This window comes from Physeter macrocephalus, chromosome 3 (assembly GCF_002837175.3).
Source record: "Physeter macrocephalus isolate SW-GA chromosome 3, ASM283717v5, whole genome shotgun sequence".
Classification (NCBI taxonomy): Eukaryota; Metazoa; Chordata; class Mammalia; order Artiodactyla; family Physeteridae; genus Physeter; species Physeter macrocephalus.
In genome coordinates, this window is record NC_041216.1 from 27,580,760 (window position 1) to 27,606,280 (window position 25,521).

The 25,521-nt window shown below is 57.2% G+C and overlaps 3 protein-coding genes across 5 annotated transcripts in view; 1 reads left to right on the top strand and 2 right to left on the bottom strand.

Annotated features, from left to right (window-relative positions):
- The window catches only part of LOC102976721 (kelch-like protein 21), a 55,687-nt gene that overhangs the window by 14,134 nt on the left and 16,032 nt on the right, over positions 1-25,521 (top strand). Inside the window, exons 1-6 of one of the 3 annotated variants that reach the window (XM_024125553.3) lie at positions 19,144-19,611; positions 20,420-20,639; positions 21,158-21,285; positions 24,361-24,496; positions 24,620-24,716; positions 25,252-25,349. In XM_024125553.3, coding sequence (XP_023981321.1) covers positions 19,252-19,611; positions 20,420-20,639; positions 21,158-21,285; positions 24,361-24,496; positions 24,620-24,716; positions 25,252-25,349 — 1,039 coding nt within the window. In that variant the 5' untranslated portion in view covers positions 19,144-19,251. Of the gene's footprint in view, positions 1-2,775; positions 3,262-19,143; positions 19,612-20,419; positions 20,640-21,157; positions 21,286-24,360; positions 24,497-24,619; positions 24,717-25,251; positions 25,350-25,521 lie in introns of those variants that run through there. The other 2 variants (XM_028487909.2, XM_028487910.2) reach the window with 2 other exon arrangements.
- On the bottom strand, positions 709-7,976 carry ZBTB48 (zinc finger and BTB domain containing 48). Its single transcript, XM_028487904.2, has 10 exons — positions 7,287-7,976; positions 6,586-6,827; positions 4,294-4,405; positions 3,576-3,668; positions 2,728-2,814; positions 2,373-2,527; positions 1,769-1,905; positions 1,533-1,697; positions 1,185-1,273; positions 709-1,084 (listed from the first exon to the last, which is right to left on the bottom strand). The coding sequence occupies exons 1-10, from the start codon at positions 7,974-7,976 to the stop codon at positions 788-790; spliced, it is 2,067 nt and encodes a 688-aa protein (XP_028343705.1). The 3' UTR covers positions 709-787.
- TAS1R1 (taste 1 receptor member 1) lies at positions 9,147-19,035 on the bottom strand. Its single transcript, XM_024125718.3, is given in 12 exon segments — positions 9,147-9,197; positions 9,199-10,076; positions 11,893-12,013; positions 12,325-12,442; positions 12,444-12,532; positions 12,991-13,094; positions 13,097-13,544; positions 13,547-13,672; positions 14,533-14,562; positions 15,721-15,923; positions 15,926-16,068; positions 18,077-19,035. Coding segments are annotated over 12 exon segments (2,502 nt in total). The 5' UTR covers positions 18,268-19,035.

Below are 25,521 nucleotides of genomic sequence, written 5' to 3' on the forward strand. Positions count from 1 at the left end.
AGTGAGAGGCCCGCGCACCGCGATGAAGAGCGGCCCCCGCTCGCCGCACCTAGAGAGAGCCCTCGCACAGAAACGAAGACCCAACACTGCCAAAAATAAATAAAATTAAATAAAAAAAAAAAAAAAAAAAAAAGCTGGGAAGGAATCTGGATGCAGGCAGTTGGCCTCCCGAGCCCACAATCTCTTCTTCCCAAGGCTGCAGAACCTGGGTACCACCAGGGCCTCTCGCCGTTCTAGGCCTGGCCCTGCCTGTGTGCCAAGCCAGCCTCCTGAACAAGCAAAGCAAGCTTCTCCCCCAGGGAAAGGTCCTGTCCGTGGTCATGCCGCCAGCCAGGGCCCAGAGCATGCTTAGCCACAAGCCTGACTCTCCTCGGGCTCCCAGACCCACTTGGCTGCAGAGTAACGGGGTCCCCCGTCTTGGGCCAGCCACCATCGTCAGGGCCCTGGCCACTGGTCCCGGTTCTAAAAGCCAGATGGAGAAAGATGAGAGCGACCTGGGCCAGAGGCTTGTCCCCCAAAGCTACCTGCCCAAGTTTCACTTGGCTGGGGTCTCCCGACTATGTGGGGAAGCTGCTGGCCGAGCTCTGGGGTGCACGGAAGATCAGGCAGGACACCGTTTCTTCTAGAGGACAAGGTGGGAAAGCAGCACCTCCCTGGAGCCCAGGTTCCCGCGGAACAGGCCGCTGGATGGGCCAGAACAATCGAGTCCAAAGCCATGTGGTTTATTGGGGGACGGAGCCAAGTGGCCAGCGCTGGGGGCCAGGGGGTGTTGGCGAGGAGGGGAGGACTACGTGTCACAGTCCTCGGGGATGGCGGCCGTGATGATGAGCGAGGGCTCCATGACTCCCGGGCCCGAGAAGCTCTCCTCCGCACACAGTCTCTGGCTAGGGAGCTGCGAGGCCAGGCCGCCCTGGGCCAGCGACTCCACGATGACCTCAGCCGAGCCCACCTCCAGCTCGGTGGGCGGCTGGAGCGCCACCACCACCATCTTCTCGTCCTCGATGACCAGGTTCCGGAGCTTGCGCTGCCGTGGGTTGTAGTTCTCCACCCGGTCGTGGATCTCCATGTGCCTCCGCAGGTGGGCCTAGCGGGGAAGGTGGCGCTCAGGCTGGGCACAGAGCCCTCTGGGGGAGGGGCTCAGGGGCCGGGGGGCGGGGGCAGGAGGAGGCCGGCCCCAGGCCTACCTGCCGGGTGAACTTGTAGCCGCATTCGGTGCACTCGAACTTCCTGACCCCCTTGTGCCTCCTCACGTGCACACGCAGCTGCTCCACGGCTGCAGGAGGGAAGGGTCCAGAGTCGGGGCGGGAGCAGGGCTCCAGCCCGGAGAGGAGACACAGCCTGCGGTGGTTCTGGGCCCTGCCAGGCTCTCCGGCGCCACCCTGAGGTCACCACTGCCAGGGGCCCTGGGAAGCCTCCGCCCTGCCTGCGGGGCCGCCAGAGGAGCCTGTGACCGCCCCTCCCGCCCTCTCTCCCCGACCCGGGGTTCACCCGGGGCAGGGCCAAGGGCGACGGCCTTCCGCGGGCCCAGGCACCTTTGAAGGTCTTCCCGCAGATCTGGCAGAAGTGGGGCCGGCCCTCCTGGTGGCGGCTGGCCACGTGCCTCAGCAGGGGCCCCTTCTCCGTGAAGCGCTGCTCGCAGAACTCACAGCTGAAGGGCCTCTCGCCAGTGTGCGTGCGGTTGTGCTTGTCCAGGCTGGCTGCGGGCACAGGGTGAGGGCTCAGCCGCTGGGCCTCAGCCCCAGGACAGGGAGGGGACGGCCTGCCTTACCTTGGGTGCGGAAGGTCTTGCCGCAGAGGTGGCACTGGAAGGGCTTCTCGCCTGTGTGTGTGCGCAGGTGCATGTTGAGATTGGCCTTCTGGGTGAAGGCGTGGCTGCAGAACTCACAGACGTACGGCCTCTCGTTCCTGTCCAGGTGGGGACACGGGCAGAGGCGTCACCGAGGGAAGCGGCCCCCTTGGCGCCACTGCAGCTGGGAACACGGCCGACCCGAGCCACGGAAACAGGCAAGGCTGAAGCCAGCCGGCCTGAGCCTCTGGGAACGGGCCGGGCTGCTGCGAGCTGCCTGGTGGAGAAGGGGCTCGGGCAGGGCTGGGAGAGCTCCATCCCGGGAGCCACGGAGCCACGGGAAAATGAGAAGCTGCCCGGGGCGGGGTAGGGGGCCTGGTCTTGCCTGAAATCCCCTCCCCGCAGCCTCGCTGGCCCGGCAGGCTTGCTCATCCTGCAGGCGTCCCCACCCAGAAAGCCTGCCGGCACCAGACTCAGGGTGGGGGGCACTCTGGGTGAGCGGCAGCAAACTCTGCCTTCCCAGCCCGCCCGCGGGCCTGGAGGCAGCAGCAGGGCCAGGCCCTGGGGGAAGACGGGCCACGGCCACCTGTGCTTGGCCTTGATGTGCATCTGCAGGCCATTTCGGCTCGACGCCCGGTGGCCGCACTCCTCACACACAAAGAGCTTCTCCCCACGGTGCTTGAAAGCCTCGTGCAGCTGCAGTTCCGTCCGGGACAAGAAGCACTTGGCACAGGTGGGACACTAAGGGACAGGGTGAGCAGGGCGAGAGTCAGGAGGGAGGGCCGCCCGGGAGCCCCACAGAACCCCCTGGACCCCTCACGGCAGAAACCGCACTGCCCGCCCACTCTGGACGCAGGCATGGCCGCCTTCACCGTGCTAGTGCCCGGCATCGGAGTGCCCGGCCCCGGTCCTCAGGGTCCTCAGGACGGCCTGGCACTTACCGCGTGGGGCTTGGGCGCTCCGTGCAGCTTGATCATGTGGCTCTGCAGGTCCTTCTTCTGCATGAACTGCTGGGAGCAGGAGGAGCACTGCAAGACAGGCCATGATCACCTCTGAGGCCGCCGACACCAACAGAGCCCTGGTCACCCCCAGGCTGCCGGGGCAGGAACCCAAGGGCAGGGCACAGCCCGAGATGCGGGAGGCTCCCCAACCCGGTGTGAAGGCCACACTGCGGAGGGCCTCTGGTGCTACGCCCACGCCGAGGCTGAGGCTGCCCTCTGCGGAAAGAAACAGCAGCCCCGCCCGAAGATACGGGAGTACCGGACACCGGACACGGGGAGGGAGGGCAGGGCTCCTCGACGGCTGGCAAGGGGGAGGCCCCCCGACACCATCCCAGGTAAAGGGCTAGGCGGGAGGGACCCTGGGGCCGCGCCGAGCCTGACCTTGTAGGGCATCTCCCCCGTGTGGGACACCATGTGCACCCGCAGCTCCATCCTGCGGCGGAATGTCTCCTGGCACACGGAGCACGTGAAGACCTGGCAGCGAGAGGGACAAGCGAGACCGGCGTCAGCGGGGGCCTCTGCCTCGACGGCAGCCTCGGCCGGGGCTGCTCCCCAACCCGGTGTGAAGGCCACACTGCGGAGGGCCTCTGGTGCTACGCCCACGCCGAGGCTGAGGCTGCCCTCTGCGGAAAGAAACAGCAGCCCCGCCCGAAGATACGGGAGTACCGGACACCGGACACGGGGAGGGAGGGCAGGGCTCCTCGACGGCTGGCAAGGGGGAGGCCCCCCGACACCATCCCAGGTAAAGGGCTAGGCGGGAGGGACCCTGGGGCCGCGCCGAGCCTGACCTTGTAGGGCATCTCCCCCGTGTGGGACACCATGTGCACCCGCAGCTCCATCCTGCGGCGGAATGTCTCCTGGCACACGGAGCACGTGAAGACCTGGCAGCGAGAGGGACAAGCGAGACCGGCGTCAGCGGGGGCCTCTGCCTCGACGGCAGCCTCGGCCGGGGCTTCCACTCGCTGCCGGGAAGAGTCTGCCGGGGTTGGGGGGGCGGGGGGGCGCGCTAGGGTGGGAGAGGGCAACATGTAACCTGCTTGCCCTGACGCTGACCCTCGCTGAACACTGCAAGCCCACCACGCCAGGCTGGGGGCCAGGCCGGGGACGGGGCCGCAGCCTGCAGGCGACAGACCTCTAGGAAGAGGTGGGGGTGGGGTTTAGCCGCCGAGTCACACGGGCCAGCCAGGGGGGTGGGGGGAGGTGGCCAGGTGGCCTTTCTCAGCAGCCGCCCCCCACCGACGTACCCCTTCTCCAAAGCCCGGGGGCCCAGGCAGGCAAACCCAAACTGCCTCCTACAAAGTCCCTCCTGGGCTTGTGTCACCTGCCCTTGGGACCTGTGTCCCCGGCCACCTGTGCCAGGAAGTGGACCCGATGATATCCAAGCACCCTGCAGCTCTTGAGTTTACAGTCCCGTCTAGGCCAGTCCCCTGGGGGCCCCTCCCAGGTGGCAGAGAGACAGAGGCCAGCGTGCCCTGCCCACCAGGACCCGGGCCGGCCCCCAAGTACCTGTTCCGAGCGGTTCATGCAGTTCCGGGCTTCGTGCTCCAGGAGGTTCTCCTTCCGAAAGTAACACTTCCCGCATTTGGGACACTCGAAGGGTTTCTCCCCAGTGTGTTTCCTGCTGGGAGAAGCCACGGGGGGTGTCGGGGCTGAGCGGACCTGCCGCCCTCCCTCACCCAGGCCCCCTCCAGCACCTCTGCTGACAGTGCCGTGCTCCGTGGCAGAGGAAGACTGGACTTGGGCCGACGCCTGAGGCTCTCCACGAGGCTCGGCCAGACCCAGCTGGTGAAGCTGCAGGGGTGAGCCCAGAAACCCTCCTCCCTCCCGGAGACTCTGCAAGGGAGGGCACGGCACAGCTCCACGCTGGAGGGGCCGCCCCAGAGCCACAGGCCGATGGGGAGGCCCAGCCACCAGCATCTCTCCGAAGACAGAAATGATCCCGGGGCCCTGACTCCCTGGAGAAACCACACAGTCTGCCTGGAACTTCCACGGGCTCAGCCTTCAAAACCACAGCCAGAAGCTGACCACCTCACCTGGTCTCCATGCTACCATCTAGCGCGGCCACGCCATCCCTGGGCCGCCGCCGCCTGGGCCTCCTACCCATCCCGTGCTCCACGCCTACCTCCCGTTGGGTTTCCACTTCAGGAGCCAGACGGGCCCTCAAGTACAACCAGATCGCATCGCCTCTTTGCTCACAACCCTCTAACGTTTGGCATCTCACCCTGAGAAAGGCTTAGGGGCCTGTGAGGGCACTGCTGGCCTGACCCTTACCTTGCTGGCCCCCTCCCACCCCAGAGCCTCTGCTCTGGCCCCTCTCTGGCCCAGAGCGCTCTCCCCAGCCATCCATTAGGCAAACTTCTTCACTTCCTTTGAGTCTGCTGGATTATCTCCTTTCTTTACAAACGCAACCTGACCCCACCCTGAACTCCCCAGCCCCCTGGCACTGCTGTCCTTTTCTTTTTTCCCGTGGCCTTCATCGCACTGCAGAGTCTCTTATCTGGTAGTTCAGGATCTCATCTCCCTGCTGGAAGGCAAGCTCCACAAGGCCTCTTTGTTCTGTTCACTAAGGTATCCGTGCGCTCAGCCACCGGGCAGACAGCTCACTGAATGAGCTAAATGAACCCTGACTTCAGAGCCCGGGAGAGGCGTGGGGAGAGCGCCGACAACCTGCCAGAGGCCATACACTCCTCTCATCCTCTGCTGCGATACTGACTGTCCTTGTCCCCCGTCCCAAAGACCTCAGGAGGCCATCACCCCTTCCCAGTTCTCAGGGCCAGTCTAGCAGCCTGCAGCCCAAGGTAAGGATGGGGTCGGTGCCTGCACCCAAGTCTTACACTGGGAGAGCATCCAGGCAGACACAGGTCACCCCAGGGAGACTTCCCCAAAGGCCCCACTGGCGGCAGCTGCCCCCAGAGCAGGGACAGCGAATGGGCTTAAGCCCCAGTTCCAACTCCATTCGGTCGCTAGTGGCTTCTGAGAGTGTCATACTGAGAAAACATGTATGGCCCAGCCTGCCTTGGCAAGAAACCGCACCAAGTGATGTCTTGGGCTAAGGAGGGGCGAGACTAGAAGGCGTGTCACCTAGTTGCCGCCCCTGCAGGCCCCGCAGAGAACAAGGACCCTGGAGCAGCGCCTTCCAAAAGGAAGCTCTGGGATGATGGAAACGTTCTATGTCCGTCCTGTCGCATTCGGCAGCTGGGACCACACGTGGCTACTGAGCCCCTGAAGTGCAGCTAGTGTGACTGAGGAAATGAACTTACTTAATTTTAATTACTTTGATTTTAAATTAAAATAGCTTCGTGTGGCATCTGATTACCTTATGGGACACGGCAGCTTTAGACGAATGGTCTCTCGTGCTCTGCTGACACCTCAGAGCTAACCTGTCCCCAGAATGTGGGTGGCAGCAACCCTAAAGATCGACATCTTGGCCCAAAGCCCACACTGCCAGGCTTTAGAAACACCTACAGTCAGGCCACAGCCACAGCACGGGGCCACAGGCTTCTCTCACCCCCCTGGGAAAAGCCAGCTGGAGGTCAATGTTCACAGCGCGTGGAAACTGTTGCTAAGGTGTCCACAGACCCGCTCCAAGCAGAGGGCTCGCAGGAGGGCGAGGAAGAAGGAAGCCAACCAAGGTCAGGTGCTCACTCCCTGAAGGCCAGAGGACGCCAATGCCAGGCGCTCTGTGGGTCTGAGATGGAGCCCCTGGCCCCTACGCGGCCCAGAAGTGGGGATGCAGGCCCCCTCCCCCAACATGGGAACAGCAGATGGGAAAAGAAAATAGAAAAACAGAACGTTTACCTGTTGTGAACTTTTAGATAATATTTGCTGAGGAACTTTTTATGACATGTGGGGCACTCAACCGGCACCGCTGTACCTTTTCTGCTCTCAGCAGGCTCGGCTGCCCGGGAACCTGCACTCAGGGCCGGCTCGGCAGCGCAGGGCTTTCTGATCACGTTTGATTTCCTCCTGGTCGGCACAGTCTCAGTCTCAGAAACATAATCGCCATCCCCATCATCCTCAGCTTGAACCACCACTTCCCACTAAAGCAGAAGAGGCAGCAGGAGGGAGCGAGGTCACCAAATTAATCAGCAGGGGTGCTGGGGGCGGGTCTACGGGGCAGCCAGTTCCATCCCAAGCCCCCACCCAGGCACATCCCCAGACAAGTCCCTTCATCGGTGACTGTTCCCTTCAGGGCCCCAGGGCAGGCAGCTTCGGAGTCTCGGGTTTGGAGAGCAGGAGCTCTATTTGTGGGTAACTGGAAGTTCGCCTGGATTTCACTACCCTGGGCAACACCTGAGGCCGCCCACTCGACCCCACGAACACGACTCGCAGAAAGGTCAGCCTGAGGAGGCAGGATGGAGCTCGCTTCCTACATTTGGAGGAAATCTGTTCTAAACCCACAAAACAGATTCTACCTAAGGGTCCAGATTATCCCGGAAAAGCGTCAGTCTCTCCTCCCCACTCCTGCCTCCCCTGCTCCAGCATCCTGGGCACAGTACCTCGTTACTCCCGCCCTGCAGCTGGACACCTTCAGCCTCAAAGGGCCTTGGGGGCACTCTGCAATCCTCAGGCTCCTTGTCCTCAGGGGGACAAAGCTTCAGAGCCTGCTTGAGTTTCCCACGGAGGAAGGCGGGGTTCTCACTCTGAGCAGGGAGACCAAGCTGGGGCCTCTGGAGGCTGGGACTACCGCTGAGCTCCGGATCCCTGGGGGTTTGACCCAGCGTCCTCGAAACGTCCCCTTCCTCCAAGCTTGCTGGCTCCTTGAGGTGGCTGTTCACATCCCGAGGGGCGGCTTTCCCCAGCCCGCTCTGGCCACTTGGGGCCTGCCCCACTGAGGCTTTGGGCTTGAAGCTCTGGCACAGCTCTACAGCCTCTGGCACCCGCAACTCCCTGGCTGCCAGGAGCACCTGGTCCCGGTTTCCCGAGGTGAGGGCGAGGTGGCCAGTGTAGAAAAAGTCCAGCAGGAGGCCAAAGATCTCAGCGAAGCCGGCAGGGAGGACGACACTGCCCCCTGAGCCATCCCCATAGAGGCTCTGGAAGAAGTGGCTGCAGCAGGCGAGGACACTCCAGTGCGCCTTGAACACCAGACCACCCACGTCCAGGGTGGCGTCGCAGTACTGGCCCCGCTCCCGCTGCTTATTGAGCTCCTGCAGAACCCTTACACTGTGCTGGACGAAGGAGCCGTCCATGGTCCGTCTGAAAGGGAGAAAGGCAGCAGTGACCTCCTGACCAGTCCAACCGAGGGGTAGTAAGAGAAAGTCCCTGAGTCTGAGAAGAGGGTAAGGGGAGGCACACTCTATTCAGTCACATTTATTACAACCAGGGCTTAGATCAAGGTTAGAAAGTGCAAGCTGACACAGGAACGGACTGAAAGCCTCCCTGGGGGCCGGGGCCAAGTAAACAGCCCATATCGGGGGTGGCCAGAGAGTGTGGTGGCGGAGGCGCAGGCGGACTAGGTGGGGACAGAGTCGGGAAGGGTGCTGGTGGGAGGAAATCAAAAGTTTGAGAAAAGAGGCGGGGAATAAGCGCGAACTCATCAGCCTGGCACAGCGAGAGGGCCCGACGCAGGGGAGGGTGGCGGCTGCAGACAGGTGAACGGAGCCCACGCCGCGCCCACACGTCCGGAGCGGCCGGGCGGAAGGCGGCCGCGGTCACACTCCGTCAACAGCCACCGCGGCCCACAGCGCCCCCTCCCTCGCCCCGTTCCTCCCGACCTCTTCACCCGGGCCGGTCCTCCCTACGCCAACCCCTCCGGCCCCAAGCCAGGTCGCCCGCACAGCCCCACCGACCAACTGCCCCGGCGGTAAGTGCCGGGCCGACCGTGCAGAGACGCCGCCGCCGCTGCCGCCGGACGTGACGTCAGAACGCGCCGGCCGGGGCGGGACGCCTCGGAGGCGCTAGCCTTTACCTCCGGCCCCTGGAGGCGGTACCACGTAGATAACAGCCAATGGGGTGCAGGGAAAGGCGGGGCCAGCTCCGTTCCCTCGGCGCTGGGCCCGCCTCCTGTGGTTGCCTAGCAACGCCAAGCTGGACTTAGAACCTACTCCCCGCTTGGAGTCCCGAGGTTCCGGCTGCGGTTAGCCCGGCCGCACAGCGCCCTCAGGCTTGAAGAGACAGCGCCCTACCCTCGCCCTAGAGAGGAAGCACAGCCAAGACGCACCTTTCACCTCTTTATTGGCAGCCAGCGCAGCGCGGACTGAGCTCTCCCGTGGGCTTACACTTCCCAAGCCAAGGCTGAGGAGCCCAGAGGCCTCCCGGACACCCCAGGTCCTGGGCGCCCCCCATTCCACCTTCAACCCTGAGAGCAGTGGCGACTTCCAGTCCACCCTGCCCCGGCTTGACCCTGCCCGACCCACTGGTCAGGTGGAGCCACAGCTCCTGGTGTAGTCCTGGGTGGAGGCCTGGAAGTGCCTCGGTGCTGTTGAGATCTGGGCGGCACAGGATCACATAGCACTTGGGGACGAAATAACCGCTGAAGCCGCCAATCAGGCTGCTCAGCACGGCCAGCACGTTGACCGTGGGCTGGTACTTGCCCCGGTAGACACTGGCCATGGTGAAGAAGGCGATCCAGGACACGAAGTTGAGGAGCAGGCTGAAGGTGACACATTGGACCTCGTCGTAGTTCTCTGGCAGGTCCTTGCCCAGGTAGCTGCAGGCAAAGGTGCTGGCCTAGAGGAGGCCATCATAGGCGAAAGCCAGCATGAAACCCGGTGAGTTAGCCTCTGTGCAGTCAGGCACCACCAGCTGGGGGAAGGGCTGGTGTTCCCTGGTGGGCAGTGGGGTCCACACTGCAAGCCACATTAGACAGATAAGCAGCTGGGTTGTTGAGCTGATCACCACCAACAGGTCAGCACTGTGGTTTTGGACCGACGCACGGAAGAAGGTAGGTACCTGGGCAGAAAACTTGAAGATGAACACAAGTTGGAAGGAGCGGATCGTCAGGCAGGACAGGAAGATGGCAAAACCAAGGGCAAAGAGGCCTTTGCGCAGCAGGCATGTGGGCAGCGTGGGCTCCCCAAAGAAGCCACAGTGGCCGCAGCTGCCCCCCACCAGGGAGCCCAGCATGAGGAAGCACAGCCGGCCTCCAGCAGACCTCACCACAGGCGTGTCTAGGTGCCAGGCAAACAGGCCAGCAGTCCCAGCCACCAGCAGCAGCAGCGTAATAGCTGCCAGGAGCGCCCAAGAGATGGGCTCATGCCAAGTCAGAAACACCACGGTGCATGGGAAGCAGGTCTGGCTTCTCTCAGGTGCCCACTCTTCTTTCCCACAAGGTTGGCAGCTGTAGGGGTCTGGAAGGGAAGGCAGAGAGGGTTCCTGAGAGCCGGGTGAGCAAAGCAGGAATGGGGAAGGAAAGGGAGGCCATGCAAGCCCGCAAGTTTCTGGGAGGGCTGTAGCCCAGGAGCTGGGCTCTGCCAGGCACAGCAAGATAGGGGTAGCCCTGAGTGAGGGCCCCCAGGCCAAGTGTTTCCTCAACATGCCTGTGTTAATTACAGATTATGGAGACACCTGGGTCGGTTCTGTATGGCTCATGATCCCATGAAACCCAGAAGGGGTCTGCAAACCAACAGGTCGTAGAGAGGGCCTTAACCCACATGACCTTGAGGTTATGATCCAATGCGAGCAGCCAGCCCCAAAGGAAGGGTCTTTTCATCTCTCCCCAGCACTCCCACTAGCCAAATCCACCTGCCTGAGCTGCCGCTCTGGGGTTTCTCTGAGTTGACTCAGGATAGAAGAGATACATTCCCACTCCCGCAGAGACAGTAAAAGGAAGTAAGGAAGTAAAAGGAAGGCACGTGGCCCCTGGAGTCCAGCTCTGGGCTGAGCCCTTAGCGACCTCCATTTGCTCTCTGGTCTTGACCTTGCATCACTGGGTAGAGTATGCTTTTTGTCCTGCTGCAGACATGCTAGTATCTGCATTCAGGCCAAGCTCTTCAAGGTGTCAGCTGTCACTGGCATGGGCAACAGAAGGGACTTCATACAGATAACATGGGAGGGCACAAAGGGAATGATAGCCACATCTGTTTGGATAAAGAGGTTGAGTTTAGGGGGACTTCCCTGGTGGTCCAGTGGTTAAGGCTCTGAGCTCCCGATGCAGAGGGCCTGGGTTTGATCCCAGGTCAGGGAACTAGATGCCGCAGGCCGCAACTAAGAGCCAGCAGGCCGCAACTAAAAGATCCCACATGCCACAACTAGAGATCCTGCACACGGCAACAAAGATCCCATGTGCTGCAGCTAAGACCCAGTGCAGCCAAATAAATATTTTTTTAAAATATATGTTGAGGGCTTCCCTGGTGGCGCAGTGGTTGAGAGTCCGCCTGCCGATGCAGGGGACACGGGTTTGTGCTCCGGTCCGGGAAGATCCCACATGCCGTGCAGCGGCTAGGCCCGTGAGCCATGGCTGCTAAGCCTGCGCGTCCGGAGCCTGTGCTCCGCAACAGGAGAGGCCACAACAGTGAGAGGCCCGCGTACCACACACACACACGCAAAAATATATGTATATATGTATATATATATGTATATATATGTTGAATTTAGGATAAAATTGCCTCTGTAGGCGTTGGGTTGGGATAAAGAACTCAGGTAGGGACTTCCCTGGTAGTCCAGTGGTTAAGAATCTGCCTTCCAATTCAGGGAACACGGGTTTGATCCCTGGTCAGGGAACTAAGATCCCACATGCTGTGGGGCAACTAAGCTCACATGCTGCAAACACTGAGCCCACATGCCACAACCACTGAGCCCACATGCCACAACTAGAGAGAAGCCCATGGGCCACAACAAAAGATCCTGCGTGCCACAACTAAGACCCAATGCAAAAATGAAAGAAAGGAAGGAAAGAAGGAAGGAAGAAAGAAAGAAAAAAAAGAAAGAAAGAAAGAAAAGAAAAGAAGGAAACTCAGCTACATATGAGACCTTCTACTGCTTGTTTCTTTCTGCTTGATCAGCATTCAGTCTGATGGAAGGTGTCCCCCAACCTGTCCCTAACTGGCAGCAAAGTGACCCAGGGCCCTGGTTCTGCACGTGTGTGGCCCAAGGGAGGCCCTTTCATCCGCTCTACAGACCCTAGGAGCGCTGGGTGGTTCGCCCACTCATCACTGGGTCACTCACCACTCTTGCTGAGCAGGGTCCCGGCCTCACAGAGCACACACTGGAAGCAGCAGTAGTGGAAACCCACGATCACTTTCTGGTGCCCTACAGGACAGTCGCTGGAACACACAGACTGAGGCACCTGCAAGAAGCCACAGGCGTTCTGCAGCCATGCGGTGGGGCCCAGCCCAAGGGACACTCGCTCTCAGGATGAAAAACTGGATCTCTGGGCATCCGCCTTCGCGGATTACTCCCAGGGCAGAGCCCCTGGTTGTGTGAACCAGCGACGACCGGGCCTCTGTCTGTGAGCCTGTGGAGCTTCCCTGGCAGGGCTGGGGAGGGTCACAGTGGCCTGATACCTGGGATCCCCTCTCCTGCTCTGTGTCAGCATTGTCCCCGTGCTCCAAGCTGCCTGTCAGGCAGTCACCCAGTGAGTGACCATGTCCCCGTTACCTGGTTGTCCTTTCCATGCCACCGGATTTTGATCGTATTTATGTCTAGCCAAACTGGAGACCACAAGGAGGAGCTGATGACCCTGAAGGTCCAGCTGGGGCCACTCAAGTCCCAGGCAATTATAACTGCTGAGGGGGTCGCCATTGTCATTAAATGTCACAATGTCCTTGTGTAAAAGGAAATTCACCTTGAGGATCTGTTCCAGAAGCTGAAACAAACAGGGGTAACGGCGCTGCCATAGCTGACACAGGCTGCTCCTCCAGGACCCACCGGGACCCAGACGGCCCGGGAAGCAAGTGCATGGGGCCTTGCTGAGCTTCCATCTGGGTGGTTTCAGCCCATCTGGAAGTTCTGGTCCCTTCCTCAGGCTCTCTCCCCTCCTAGGAGGCCCCTTCACCCTCCTATCCAGCCTCCTGAGTGAGAGGAAGCCTCTAACAAAGGAGCCCTTTGCAGAGGTTTCAAGCCCTGAATCTGAGGCATGGTGGGTGGGAGGGGCCACAGTTCAGAGAACAGAAGACAAACACGAGCCTCAGAGAAGGAATCAGCCTCCAGTCGGGGACCTTTGCCCCACACCCCTTGCATTTAGGGTAGCCGAAGAGGAACCGTTCTGCTTGCCTCAGGAAAGCACCCTGATATAGGGTGCCAGTGGCAGGTTAAGTGCCTTACCTGCCAGGGGTAGACCCAGCCTCTGGAACAGACTCCAGAGGCACAGCCCAGGAGCTGGTGGAGGCTGTGAGCCACGGCGTAGACAGCCTGGTACACGTTGTAGCGGAGCTCATGGAGAAGGCTGCAAGTGTGGGCATCTTCTGTGCCGTGAAAGCCCAGCACTCTCTGCAGAGCTGGTTGCTGCTGCACCAGGAGCCCCTGAGGCAAGGCCCAAGGGCTCCTTTGTCTGCCCCAACGTAGGCCTCTTCAAACTCCTTCAGGCCAGGGACACGCCTCTGTGGGATGGCCACGCCCAGCACTGTGCCAATGCCCCAGATCCCAGGCACATTGCTGATGTGTCTGGAGATGGCCCAGCCTTCTGAGGCGATCCATACCTTGGCAGTCAGCTTGGCCAGCACCACGGACTCAAAGAACACCCTGGCCAGCTGTCTGCCGGAGAAAACGACCACGACCGTGGTCCTCGCTTGGGCCAGGCGGCGCATCGTGCTCTGCATCCTCTCATCGCCCGGCTGGGCAGAGAAAGGCACGGTGTCCTTGAAGGCAACGCACACGCCCCCTGCCGGGTGGCCTGGTCCTCCAGCGCCTGCACCCCTAGCTGCCCGTAGTCACCTTCGCTGCCCACCGTGGAGATCCAGACCCACCCGAACCTCCGCAACGGCAGCATCACATTCTCCACCTGGTGCTCATCACGGGACGGTGCGCAGAGAAGGGGTAGAGCCGCTTCACGCCCAGCGCCACGCTGCTGGCGTCATAGCTGCCCTGTGGGGTTCAGTTCGGCAAGTTCAGTGGCATCAGCCTCGAATGAGGGCCCCCCAATGCCAGCCCTGTGCTGGGCGCGGGGACACGGGGAGGATGGGGACAAGGTCCTGGCCCAGGGTCTCAAGCAGAGCGCCACTTGACACACGAGGCGAACAGGTTACACGTCAGGTAGGGGGCAGGTCCCCAGGGAGACTTCTGGGAGAAGAATGGGAACCTGTCCTGGGGACAAAGGGACCACAGCCGCATGCAGGGGGCGAAATGGTACGTGTGTGTGTGTGTGTGTGTGTGTGTGTGGCCCTTCAGGGACTTCCACTTGGCTGGAGGTCAGATCCAGGAAGAAGAGAGCCTGAGCAGGTGTGACTGGTCAGGGCGGGAAGCCTTAGGCCCCTGCTGCGGGGCTGGGGCTTTATCCCGAGGCCTCAGGGTTTAGGCAGCGAAGTGACCTCAGACTTGTGTTTTAGGAGTGTATCTCTGATCAGTGCGGAACGTGTTTAAAAAGGCTCAAGGCCAGGGGAATTCCCTGGCTATCCAGTGGTTAGAACTCTAAGCTTTCACTGCTAAGGGCGCAAGTTCAATCCCTGGTCAGGGAACTAACAACAACAAAAAGGCTCAAGGCCAGAGTCACGGAGAACTCCTAGGACCTGATGGAATCATCTAGATGAGAGGGGAGGGCGGTCAGTTAAAGCTGCAGCAGTGGCCATAGAGAAGAAGGGACAGAGCTGGCAGCGGTGAGGGCCCCCTCCCTCACCGACCCCCAGCAGAGGCCATGGAGATGAGCTAAACGTCGGGGCAGGGAAGGGAGTGAAGGTAGGACTGCAGGGTCTCTGGCTTCCTTAGAGACAGTCACTCTGCCAAACGGGCCGGGGTGGGGGGATGCAGGAAGACAAGAGGCTTGTGTTACGTGGGGAGGGAAGTTCAACTGGGGGCCTGCTGGGTCCATGAAGTGGAGACGCTGGGCGCTGGGCGAGCATCTGGAAGTCAGGCTGGTGCTCAGGAGTCAGAAGGAAGGTGGAGACAGGAATTTCAGCCCGGTCTTCGGCCTGCCTGGGAAGGGGAGGGGTCTGCCCTAGGGAGTCACCGCCTTCTCAGAGGAGATGGGGTCCGGGGGGCGGGGGGCAGAATTCTCTAAAGGAGACCAAGAAAGAAGTGCCCCAAGTGAAAGGGTCATAAATGCTGAGGGAAAGTGTCAAAATGGTCAAATGGAGGGACTTCCCTGGCCGTCCAGTGGTTAAGACTCCACGCTCTCAATGCAGGGGGCACGGGTTCGATCCCTGGTCGGGGAGCTAAGATCCCACATGCTGAGCAGCATGGGGCCAAAAAAAAAAAGATCAAATGGATTAAAGGCCACCTACCGGGCCCTGCACCAGCCCACCTGAGCAAGACGGTGCTGGGTTCCACCTCTGGGCTGGCCACCTGAACCATGTCCAATCCCTACCCAGCCTGCACCTTCCAGCGCCGGCTAGAAGGGCAGAGTCCAGGGCAGCGGAGGGAGGGGTAAAGGCAAAGAGGGAGAAGCAAACAGGAATGGAGGACTCTGGAGAAGCCTGCATGGCGGCGGCGGGGCAGTCAGCCAGGTGTGAGAGGAGAAGCGCCTGGAGGGTAAAGGAGGACAGGGCAAGCGTGTGGGTGGAGGAGGAGGCCCAGGGAGAGGTCGGTGGGCAGAGGAGGGGAGGGACGGGACTGGCCCGCACAGGGACAGATGCCACGCCTCTGAGCCTGAGTCTGGGGGGGTGGGAAACGAAGGGTGTTCAGTTCTGCACAAAGGTGATAAGGCAGCGGGAGGAGAAAGAAAGGCAGAAGTTTCCGAGGAGAATGGATTTTCCAGTGAGCACTGAGCAGGGAGACCTGGAAGCCGCGCTTGGACAGGAAGGAATGCCAGGCAGGTGACTAACGAGCAGTGACCGCCCAGGAGGTCCAGGAGCCCAGGCTGGCCTCAGGCACGGCAGCTCCTGCCCACCCACCCCAGCCCACACTGGACTCGGCAGGAGGTGAGATGAGCGAACTGCCAGGGCGCCAGCTTATCAGGGGCATCGGGAAGGGGCTCAGCAGGGCTGCAGCGCTGGCGACACGGTTGCTGGCGGCGGGCCCAATCACCGCCACAGTCGCGGGGGCGTAGTGGGCAGGGTCTCCTCGGCTCTCCACGTAGCGCGTCCCTGGCGTGCTCAGCGTGGCAACACGTTGGCTGACTCCGAGCACCCGTCGTACGGCTTGTACCCCAGGGTGATGCTGGGCAGCAGGGCAGTGGAGCTGTTTATCTCCTCGACGCCAAACTGCATGGCCTGGAAGAGGTGGTGGCCGTGGCCATTGAAGGTGCTGGGCCTGTAGGGAAAGCCAGGCTGAGAGCTGAAGAGGGCAAAAGGCCCTGCTGAGACCCTCTGGTCTCCTGAAACCCCAGGCTTGGGGGGGTAGAAAAGAACCTCTGAGGTCATCTGTTCAGCCCCCTACAACCATGACCTCAGTGTGGACCCTGTGGCACACACAGTTCTGTTGACAGGCCTTCGGAGAGGTAGGGGACACATTGGAGAAATACACATACCATGCCCGCCTCCCCCCTCCAATAAGCATGTTAGCACTGAAAGGCTCCCAAGTCCTGTAGGAGAGAAACCTGCTATATTAGTCAGGGTTCTCCAGAGAAACAGAACCCGAGATGAGATACATATATATATATATATATATATATATACACATACAGAGAGAGAGACAGAGAGAGAGTGGGAGACAGAGAGGGAGACAGAGTGAGAGAGAGAGCAAACAATAGAGGTTTATTTTAAGGAATTAGCTCATGGGATTATGAGGGCTGGCTAGTCTGGGATTTGCAGGGCAGGCTAGAAATCTCCACAAGACTTTATTTTGCAGTCGAGGCTGAAGGTGGAGTTCTTTCTTTTTCCGGGGGACCTCCATCTTTTCTCTTAAGCTCTTCAACTATTTGGATGAGGCCCACCTACATGATGGAGGGCAATCTGCTTTACTCAGTCTATTGATTTAAATGTTAACCACGTCTATGGGAATTCTCTGGTGGTCCAGTGATTAAGACTTCACCTTCCAGTGCAGTGGGTGTGGGTTCGATTCCCTGGCTGGGAGCTAATATGCCACATGCCTCGTGGCCAAAAAAACCAAAACGTAAAACAGAAGCAATATTGTAACAAATTCAGTAAAGACTTTAAAAATGGTCCACATCAAAAAAATCTTAAAGAAAAATAGATAAATATTAACCACGCCTAAAAATACCTTCACAGCAACATCTAGACTGGTGTTTAACCAAACAACTGGGCACCAGGCCCTAGCCAAGTTGACACATTAAATTAACCACAATCTGTGCTTAACCTTGTTTAACTAGTACTTTTCACTGGGACACTCGTGCCTGTGACGAGGGCCTGTGTTCCTCATGGCCTCTCTGGGAAACACCGACAAGGGCACACTGGGGACATGATTCAGCCCTGCTTGGGGAGTGTGCCAGCCCGTTCCTTTTCGCAGCCTCTCTGCTTGTTGCTAGGCTCTCCCATCGTTCCTATCACTTCTGTCCTTGAGTCACTGGAAGGAAATGCAGTACCTCCTGCCCATGACAGCCCTTCAGTTATCTGAAGCTGGTTTTCATATGTCTCCTCCCCCCTCAAGTCTTTTCTTCCCAGGCTCCCACCTGTAGCTCTTTGGGCCAGTCCTCCTGCACCAGGGTTTCCAGAACCTTCCTCCTGGGCTGGCTGTCAGGTGTGCTTCATGTTTCGGGCATCCTACTGCTGAGCCATGATACATCTTCAAGCTGCCCAAATCTAATACTTGTATGAATGGCAAGCAACTATCTTCTTCAGAAGAAAAGCCGTTGTTTTTTCTACCTAGACTGTTGACTTCATGAAGACACCAACCTAATTTATCTTTGCTAAGCTCCTGAAGCATCTACTGCTAGGTGTCCCCACATAGCCGGGAAGCCTCCCCTGGAGGACCGTACTTGCCATCTGGGAGACTAAGGAGCGTGAACTTGGGGAGGAATGAGGTGGGGGAGGAGACGGAGGAGGGGAAAGGCCACGCTTGCTTAATCCTTGCCATCTAGTTACATCACAAAGCCAGGAAACAACTGGCATGGAATTAAAAGACAAAGGACTCTAACAGCGGGGGCAAAAGGACATATTACAAAGTGGAAACCGTATTACAAGGTGCCAGGGAAGGAGCTAGCTAGCGCTTGAAGGTGGCGCCTGCCGGTTGGGTAGGGACTGGAGGCAGCTCAGACGGTCACCTCAGAGGCAGAACTGGCAGGGTCTTGCTGAGGGGGGCTGGCAGAGGGCCCCGTAGGCATGGCCCCCCCAGGAGACAGTCCTGCTGACCCCTCACTCACCTGTCACAGAAGGTCACTGTGGGTCTGCGTCTCACCCCTAGGTGGTCACCGTGGAGAGGAAACTGGCCCGCAAGCGGGTAATCCCCAGGGAGGCTGAAGTCAGAGGAGGACGCGGTGCTGTGGCAGCTGAAAGCCCAGCAGCAGGAGAGGGAAAGCTGCAGGCCGGTGAGGCGCACCCCCCAGAGTAACATGCTGGCCAGACCTCCCTGCGCCTGGCATGGCCGCGCCGCGCCCTGGGACCAGGCCGGGCCGTTTAACTAGGATGGTCGGCAGCTGCCCAGATGCTTCCCAGTTTCATGCCTTTGAAAGGGGTGGGGCTGGAACCCAGTTGTAGGAACCGGGCTGTTCGCCTCCACCGTCTGGGTCTGCAGTCCTCCTCAGGAAGCGGGCAGGGTAAAGGCACAGGTGCAAACCAGGTGGCACCCACTGGCCCTTCCTCTGGACGGTTGTGGGTTCTGTCCTTGCACTGCTGCCTGTGGCTTCACCTGGCTCAGAAAGGGAGCCCTGGTATTTGGGGGCGGGCAGAGGAAGGCTGGAACACATCTTCTCTGGGGGTCTTGAGGAACAGCGTGTGGAAGGTTGCTCTCTGGGAGCTGAGGATTGTAAAAACCTTTTACCTGGGCCTCAGTTTACCCAGTGAGACAAGGCCTAGAGTTAAATTTGCAACTCCACACACCCACACCAGTCCTCAGTATCCTGAAATTGAAATTCTGAGTAAATCATCCCGGTTTCGCCTTGTTATACACAGGGTTGCTCCCTTCAGCTCAAAGCCAAATGCATGCAAACAAAGGGTATGCAAATAGACCGGTTTTGTTTAAAACGTCAATCCTGGAGCTTTCTCTGCAGGACAAAAAAAAATCCTAGGTGGATTTCCGGAGAGGTGGCTTTGGACTCCGGGTATCTGACTTTCCCTCTCCAGGCGGCCGGGGTGGGGCTTTTGCATAATGTAAATGGAGTCTTCGTTGGGACACCCGGCCCGGGTGTCGCCCCAGGAGGCCACCAGATCCGGCCCCCACCGCCAGAGGGCCTGAGCCTCCAAGGGGCCGGGTGAGGCCCGGGGACGCTGCCGAGGCCGCCGGCAGAGGGCGCCCGCGGCTCCCAGGCCGCTGGACGGGCCACGGGGCGGAGCGACGGGATCTCGCGAGATTGTCGAGCAGCAGGCGCCGGTGGGCAGCATGGCTGACTCGCTGCTACTGTCTAAGAGGGCTCCTTCTCGCTCCACGTGGCTGCGGGCCCGCAAGGCCCGGCCGCACCTCATCCTCAGCTACCGGCCCCGCCGCCGGCTCGGGAGGCTGCGCTGGCGCGGCCGAAGGCGCTTTCGGCGGCGACTGCTGCAGGCCCAGGCGGCCGGCGCGGACTGGCGGGAGGGCGGCTGCCTGGTGTCGCGCGCGGCGGCGCCCCGGAGGCCCAAGACCGCGGCCCCCAGCCCCCGCCCGGCCGAGGATCCGGCCCCGAGTTGTTCCACCATCCTCCCCATCCCGCCAGTGCGGTCAGCCGGCTCGGGCCGCGCCGTGTTGCTGCTGCCGCTGGGGCAGGTAGGTCGCGCCCGGGGAGCCGGGAGGGCAGAGGGGGAGGGTTGGGGACTCAGCCACGGGAGCTGCAGGCTGGGAGAGGCCCGTGTCCCCCTGTGGGTTCTTTGGACGCATTCCTCGGGCGGTGGTGCTGGGCAGAGCGTAACAAGGACCCTCCCGAGGGAATTCTAAGTCTTCGGGGCCGGAGGGACTTTAATAGTAATGATAATAATAGGTTGCAGTTACCGAGTGCTTAGAAATGTCAGGCTCTAAGTGTTTGGGGCCTGTGAACCCATTTAGTACTCATACATGCTCTGCGGAGTCATTACCGCTAGGAATGTTTACAGAAAGAAAGAATATAGCTTAGGTAACTTGCCAGAAAGTTATACAGCAGTGGTAGAGCTAGCAGTCAAACCCTGGCAGCCTGATTTCAGGGCCCCTGACGTTCACCTGAACGTTGGTCTGGGAGGTTCCCCGCAATACAGGAGGGAGGTGAAAACCCAAGAACGGGAGAGACTCGGCAGGCGCTGGACCTTTATAAGAACAGGGAGCCATGAGTACAGCAGAGCTGAGTTCAGGGGGCCCCCCCTGGGTCAGTGTTCACCAGACTCTCTGTCCCTGTAGCTGCCATAGGATATGATCTTAGGTTAAAAATATTAATATTTTAATCTGTTAGTTTAAAATACTAGATAGTCACCTACAAGGTATTCTGTTACTTGGAAATCAGCTTCCTTTTGATGTCTGAGTAGCCAGTTAAGATCTTAGACATTTTCTGTCATTGGTAACAGAATCTGTAACCTTATTTCTTCCTTTCTTTTTGCTTTCCCTCTAGGGCTTTACTTTTAGCGGGATCTGTCGTGTGACCTGCCTCTATGGCCAGGTGCAGGTGTTTGGTTTTACCATCAGCCAAGGCCAACCTGCCCAAAATGTCTTCTCTGCCTATACCCACTCTCGCCTGACTATCAATGCAGTTCATTACCCAGTGCATGAGAAAAGCAAGAAAGAGATGAAAAGGGAAGCCCGAAGTTTGCTCAGATCTTATCTGAACCAAGGTAATGAAAAAAACTGCATGATTTACTAAGGATATATCATAATAAGGTGAATAATTTTTTTTTTTTTTTTGGCTGCGCTGCCCGGCATGTGGGATCTCAGTTCCCCGACCAGGGATTGAACCCGTGCCCCCTGCATTGGAAGCGCAGAGTCTAAACCCCTGGACGGCCGGGGAAATCCCAAGGCGAATAATTTTCAGATGCTTACTATGGCCTAGAACTTGTACTCTTTACTGTATCTATTTAAACTCTCGCCAGGGTCTTGAGAGTGAAGCTATTGTTTTCACAATTTTACAGATGAGAAAAGTTGCCCAAGGCCACACAGCGTTTAGGTAGCAAACCTGGGTTGACTTCTCCACTCAGGTGTGTTCCTATCATGCAACATGGCCTCCTGAATAAGTCTCTCAAACATAATTCCTAGTCTCAAAAAGTTTGGAATAAAGCAGAGGAGACGGAGGTCCTAAAGGGCATAGAGTTTAATGGCGTGCTATTTCTAAGGTAGTTTATATCTCTCTTTACAGATGACAGATATTGTTTGATGAAGAATTTTTCTCCTCTGTGTTCCATTCTGTTGCTGGAACGTCTGAAAACCTCCACTGTGAACTTCATAATCAGCCATCCAGGTTTATCTTACGTTTTCGTACAAGAGGTAGAACCAGTTTTCATTCAGAGTTTTGCTAATTACTTTCACCAAAACAGTCAGATGACTATGTAGGATGCCCCCTTGGAAGATCAGTCTGTCTGTCACATTGTGCTGTAAGTCGTACAGATTGTGACATGTGCGTAAAGTAAAAGTAGCCAGTACAGAAGGGTATATCGTGAAAATTGTCTCTTCTACCCCCTTTAGCTTCATTCCCCAGAGAAAGTCATCGTTTTCTACTATAGTTGGTTAAATGCCTTTTGATATTTCTTCAGTGGTTATCTTTATATTTTTTAAGTGGTTATCTTTATATTTTGATTTACTAACTTGAGACGGTATGAATTTTCTCTAAACTCTGAATGAGAATGAGTAATTTCAATGTGCTTACACTTTCTCCCATCTCTCTCTCTTTTTTTTTTTTTTGGTGGTACGCGAGCCTCTCACTGTTGTGGCCTCTCCCGTTGCGGAGCACAGGCTCCGGACGCACAGGCTCAGCATCCAGGGCCCACGGGCCCAGCCGCTCCGTGGCATGTGGGATCTTCCTGGACCGGGGCACGAACCTGTGTCCCCTGCATCGGCAGGCAGACTCTCAACCACTGTGCCACCAGGGAAGCCCCATCTCTCTCTTTCTTCATCTCCAAATTTTTGCTGCCCTTATTATTAATTTCCTGAAGTCGGGTCGGTCGCTATAATTGTCTCCCACGAGCCAGTAGACTGAGTCAACTCTATAGGAACATCAGACAGACGGGGTGTGAGGTGTGACCGCTTGGGTGCACGGAGACAGGGCGCTGCAGGAGGAGACTTAAATCTGTAGCTTAAAGATGCCTCTTAGACATTCAGTTGTAGATGTCAAGTGGGAGGTTCAATGTGTGAGTCAAGTTCAGAGAGGAGGTTGGGAATGTAGATTTGGGAGCTTTCAGCAGAAGAGGGTTCTGGAGCCCGTGAGACAGGATAGTAACGCCAAGGAGTTGATACAGGTAAAAATTAGAAGGTTCAGGGTCTGAGCCCGAGGAGCAACAAAGAGACTGAGCAAAGCAGGCGGGTGTGGGCGGGGAGCCGCTGAAGAACGTGGAGGCCCCGACGCAGCTGATGGTGAGATGAGGCCTGAGAAGGGAACTTGGGTGCAGAACACCATCCGGACAGGAGTGGTTTCACCGCATTGCTGAGGGGGCTAGCCTGACTGGAGTGGGGTCAAGACCTGGGGAAGAGCGGAACTCAAGGGTTTAGTAGTAAGGGATTTTGCTTTGAGAGAGTTTAGCTGTAAAGGGAAGAAAGAAATGAAACAGTGGTGGGAGGAGTGAACATGCACTAGAGAGTTCTGGTTTTTGTTCAGGTGGATGGAAAAAAACCTCGTGATTGAACACAGCAGGAGGGAAAGATCCACAGGAGGGAGCCCGCTGGTGCTTGAGGGAGAGGATGGCTGGAGCCAGGTGGGGGATTGGACCTCGAGGGACGGGTTCTAGTGTCTGTGGAGGGTTGGCCTTAGGAGCAGAGGCAGTTCCTTCAGAGTGGCTGAAGGCAGTGCCTGGGACAGAGCCAGGGGCAAGGGGAAGGTCTCTTCTGATTGCTTCCCCTTATGCTGTGAAATGGTTCAAGGTTATCACCTAGGGAGTAGGAGGGGGTTGGAGGCTGGAAGATATGAAACAAGGGCAGGACAATGAATGGGCTCTGTGGTCACGTAAACTTAATCTAGTACAGAATCCAGCAGCTTGGTCAGAGCCATAGAGAAGGGAATGGAAATCCCGTGTTACCAAGTGAATGTTTCAGATGCCACGATCAAAGTCATTCTTTTTTCATTTATTTTCAGCTTTTTTTTTTTTTGTCTCTGCGACTTACCCAGCCAGCACTGTTTATGTTCCTTATGATCTTTCTTGGATAACTTTCCTTTCCACACTTACGTGTTAATACATTTTGGAATTATATTTTCATATAAGGCAGATAGTAAACGTTAGCTTATCTCATTTTATAAGATGTTCCTGTTTTTCCCTCAGTGATTGATAGTTGAGCGGAGTGTAGAATTACAGGTTCCAAGAAGTTTTCCTCGAAACCTTGAAGGACTTGCTCCACTGTTTTCTAGAATCCAGAATAGCTGCTAGGACTCCTCACCCCAGGCTGATTCTTGCTCCTTTTATGATGTCCTTCTTCTCAGGGTTGATGAATTGCATGCGGATGCGGTCCTGGGTGGTCCTGGGTGGGGTCTCTTCCTGGGTCTTCCCTTATTCCATCTGAGACCCACTTGCTTCTGCCAGGGCCCTGCTCTCGTTCCTCCGATGGCTTTCCTGTGGTTTCCTGCTACTTCTGCTAGAATGCCATCGGACTTCATGTCTCCGCCTTCCACATCCTTTCAACTCTCTTTTTTTAAAGATTTATTAATTATTTATTTATTTTTGGCTGCGTCGGGTCTTAGTTGCAGCACGTGGGCGGTTCGTTGCGGTGCACGGGCTTCTATCTAGTTGTGGTGGTGGGTTTTTTTTTTTCCTCTCGCTCTCTAGTTGTGGCACGCAGGCTCCAGAGTGCGTGGGCTCTAGTTTGCGGCACGCGGGCTCTAGTTGAGGCACGTGAGCTCAGTAGTTGTGGCGTGCTGGCTTAGTTGTCCCATAGCATGTGGGCTCTCAGTTCCCTGACCAGGGCTCGAACGCCCATCGCCTGTATTGGAGAGCAGATTCTTTACTACTGGACCACCAGGGGAGTCCCTCCTTTCAACTCTTTGTCTTTTTGCTTGATGTTTTTGGAGACTGTCTTGACTTTATTCCAAATCACCAACCTGTTCCGCAGCTGGGGTCTCTGGTTGAATTTTTCTTGTGGCCATAACTTTTAAATTTCCATGCATTTTCTTTTTCTCTGGAGTCTCCCGCAGAGGTGGTGGCAGCTTGGAAGGGAGCGTAAGCTATGAAAATAGAGACATGGACGGCTTTGGGAGACAACAAGACTCACCGGAGGGTTGGATTTGGGGGGTGAGAGAAAGGGAGTGATCAGATTTATCTTTTGTAGCTCACACCTATATGAGGCTTGTTAATTTAGTACCGAAGAAAAAGAAGTGTATTTGTTTTCATCTTTTCTTAAAGTTTACGTTGTTACTTTCAGATTCCGACTTTCCAGATTAACTCTGAGTATTTCGCCTTGAAATCTGTCGGTATTAGAAGAGAGAGGAAAAAAAACGGCCTTCGTTTAACCGAGAGTGCCTTTTCAGTCATGGAAGAGTTAGTCAGCATTTCTTGTGGTGAGTAATGCGTACCAACACAGTCTAGCGTTTATCCACCAAGGCCTCCGGGGGTTACTGTTGACGATTAGCACCCTAAAGAAGATGGCTAATTTTAGGGGTCAATGTTTGTCTCACCTCCAGAAGAAGCAGACGGCTGCCCGGTCATTCTGGTTTGTGGCTCTCAGGACATTGGAAAGTCAACATTTATTAGATACCTGATTAACCAGTTGTTAAATAGGTAAGAGTATTTTTGACATATTGCTAGATTTTTGACAGGAAGTAGGATTTTTGATTTGAGAAACTAGATGGGAATGCATCCTGACTCCTAAGTAGAGATTATATACAACCCTGCAAAGCCACTCAGCTGAGTGAGGTGGTCTGGTTATACCGGGTTTTGGGGTGAAGTGATGGCGCTCTCAGGTGTACCCACCTTGCCTGTCGGTGAGCTCACGGGAGTTGTCACTTGGTCTCTGAAAATGTATTTGTCCAAATCCAGAGAGTCAGGGTAGGGATAAATTCTGTTGTATTTAAAAAACAAAACGTTAAGAAAGGCAAAGTTTTATCCAGATAATGAGTGGACACTGTGGCCTTGCCTGCGCCCCATTTTCTCTTTACCGTTCTTCTGTGTTGGTTGTCGTCTTTGGAGCGTGCTACCTACGAGGCTGCATAGGGTGGATTATGCCTGTGCATCGCATGAAATCTTTACAATCTGATTTACCCTTTGGGCGCCGTAAAACTAGTTAAGATTTTCTTTCTTTCTTTTAAATTTTCAGTATATCCTGCATTGACTATTTGGAATGTGATCTGGGACAGACAGAATTTACTCCGCCGGGTTGCATTTCTCTACTTAATGTTACAGAACCAGTTCTAGGTATGTATTATATACTTCTTAAATGTCTTGGTTTTATACAGTGCGAAAGTAATGATACGAAAAGTTCAAAGAGGGCTTCCCTTGTGGCACAGTGGGTAAGAATCCGCCTGCCAATGCAGGGGACACCGGTTCGAGCCCTGGTCCGGGAAGATCCCACATGCTGCGGAGCCTG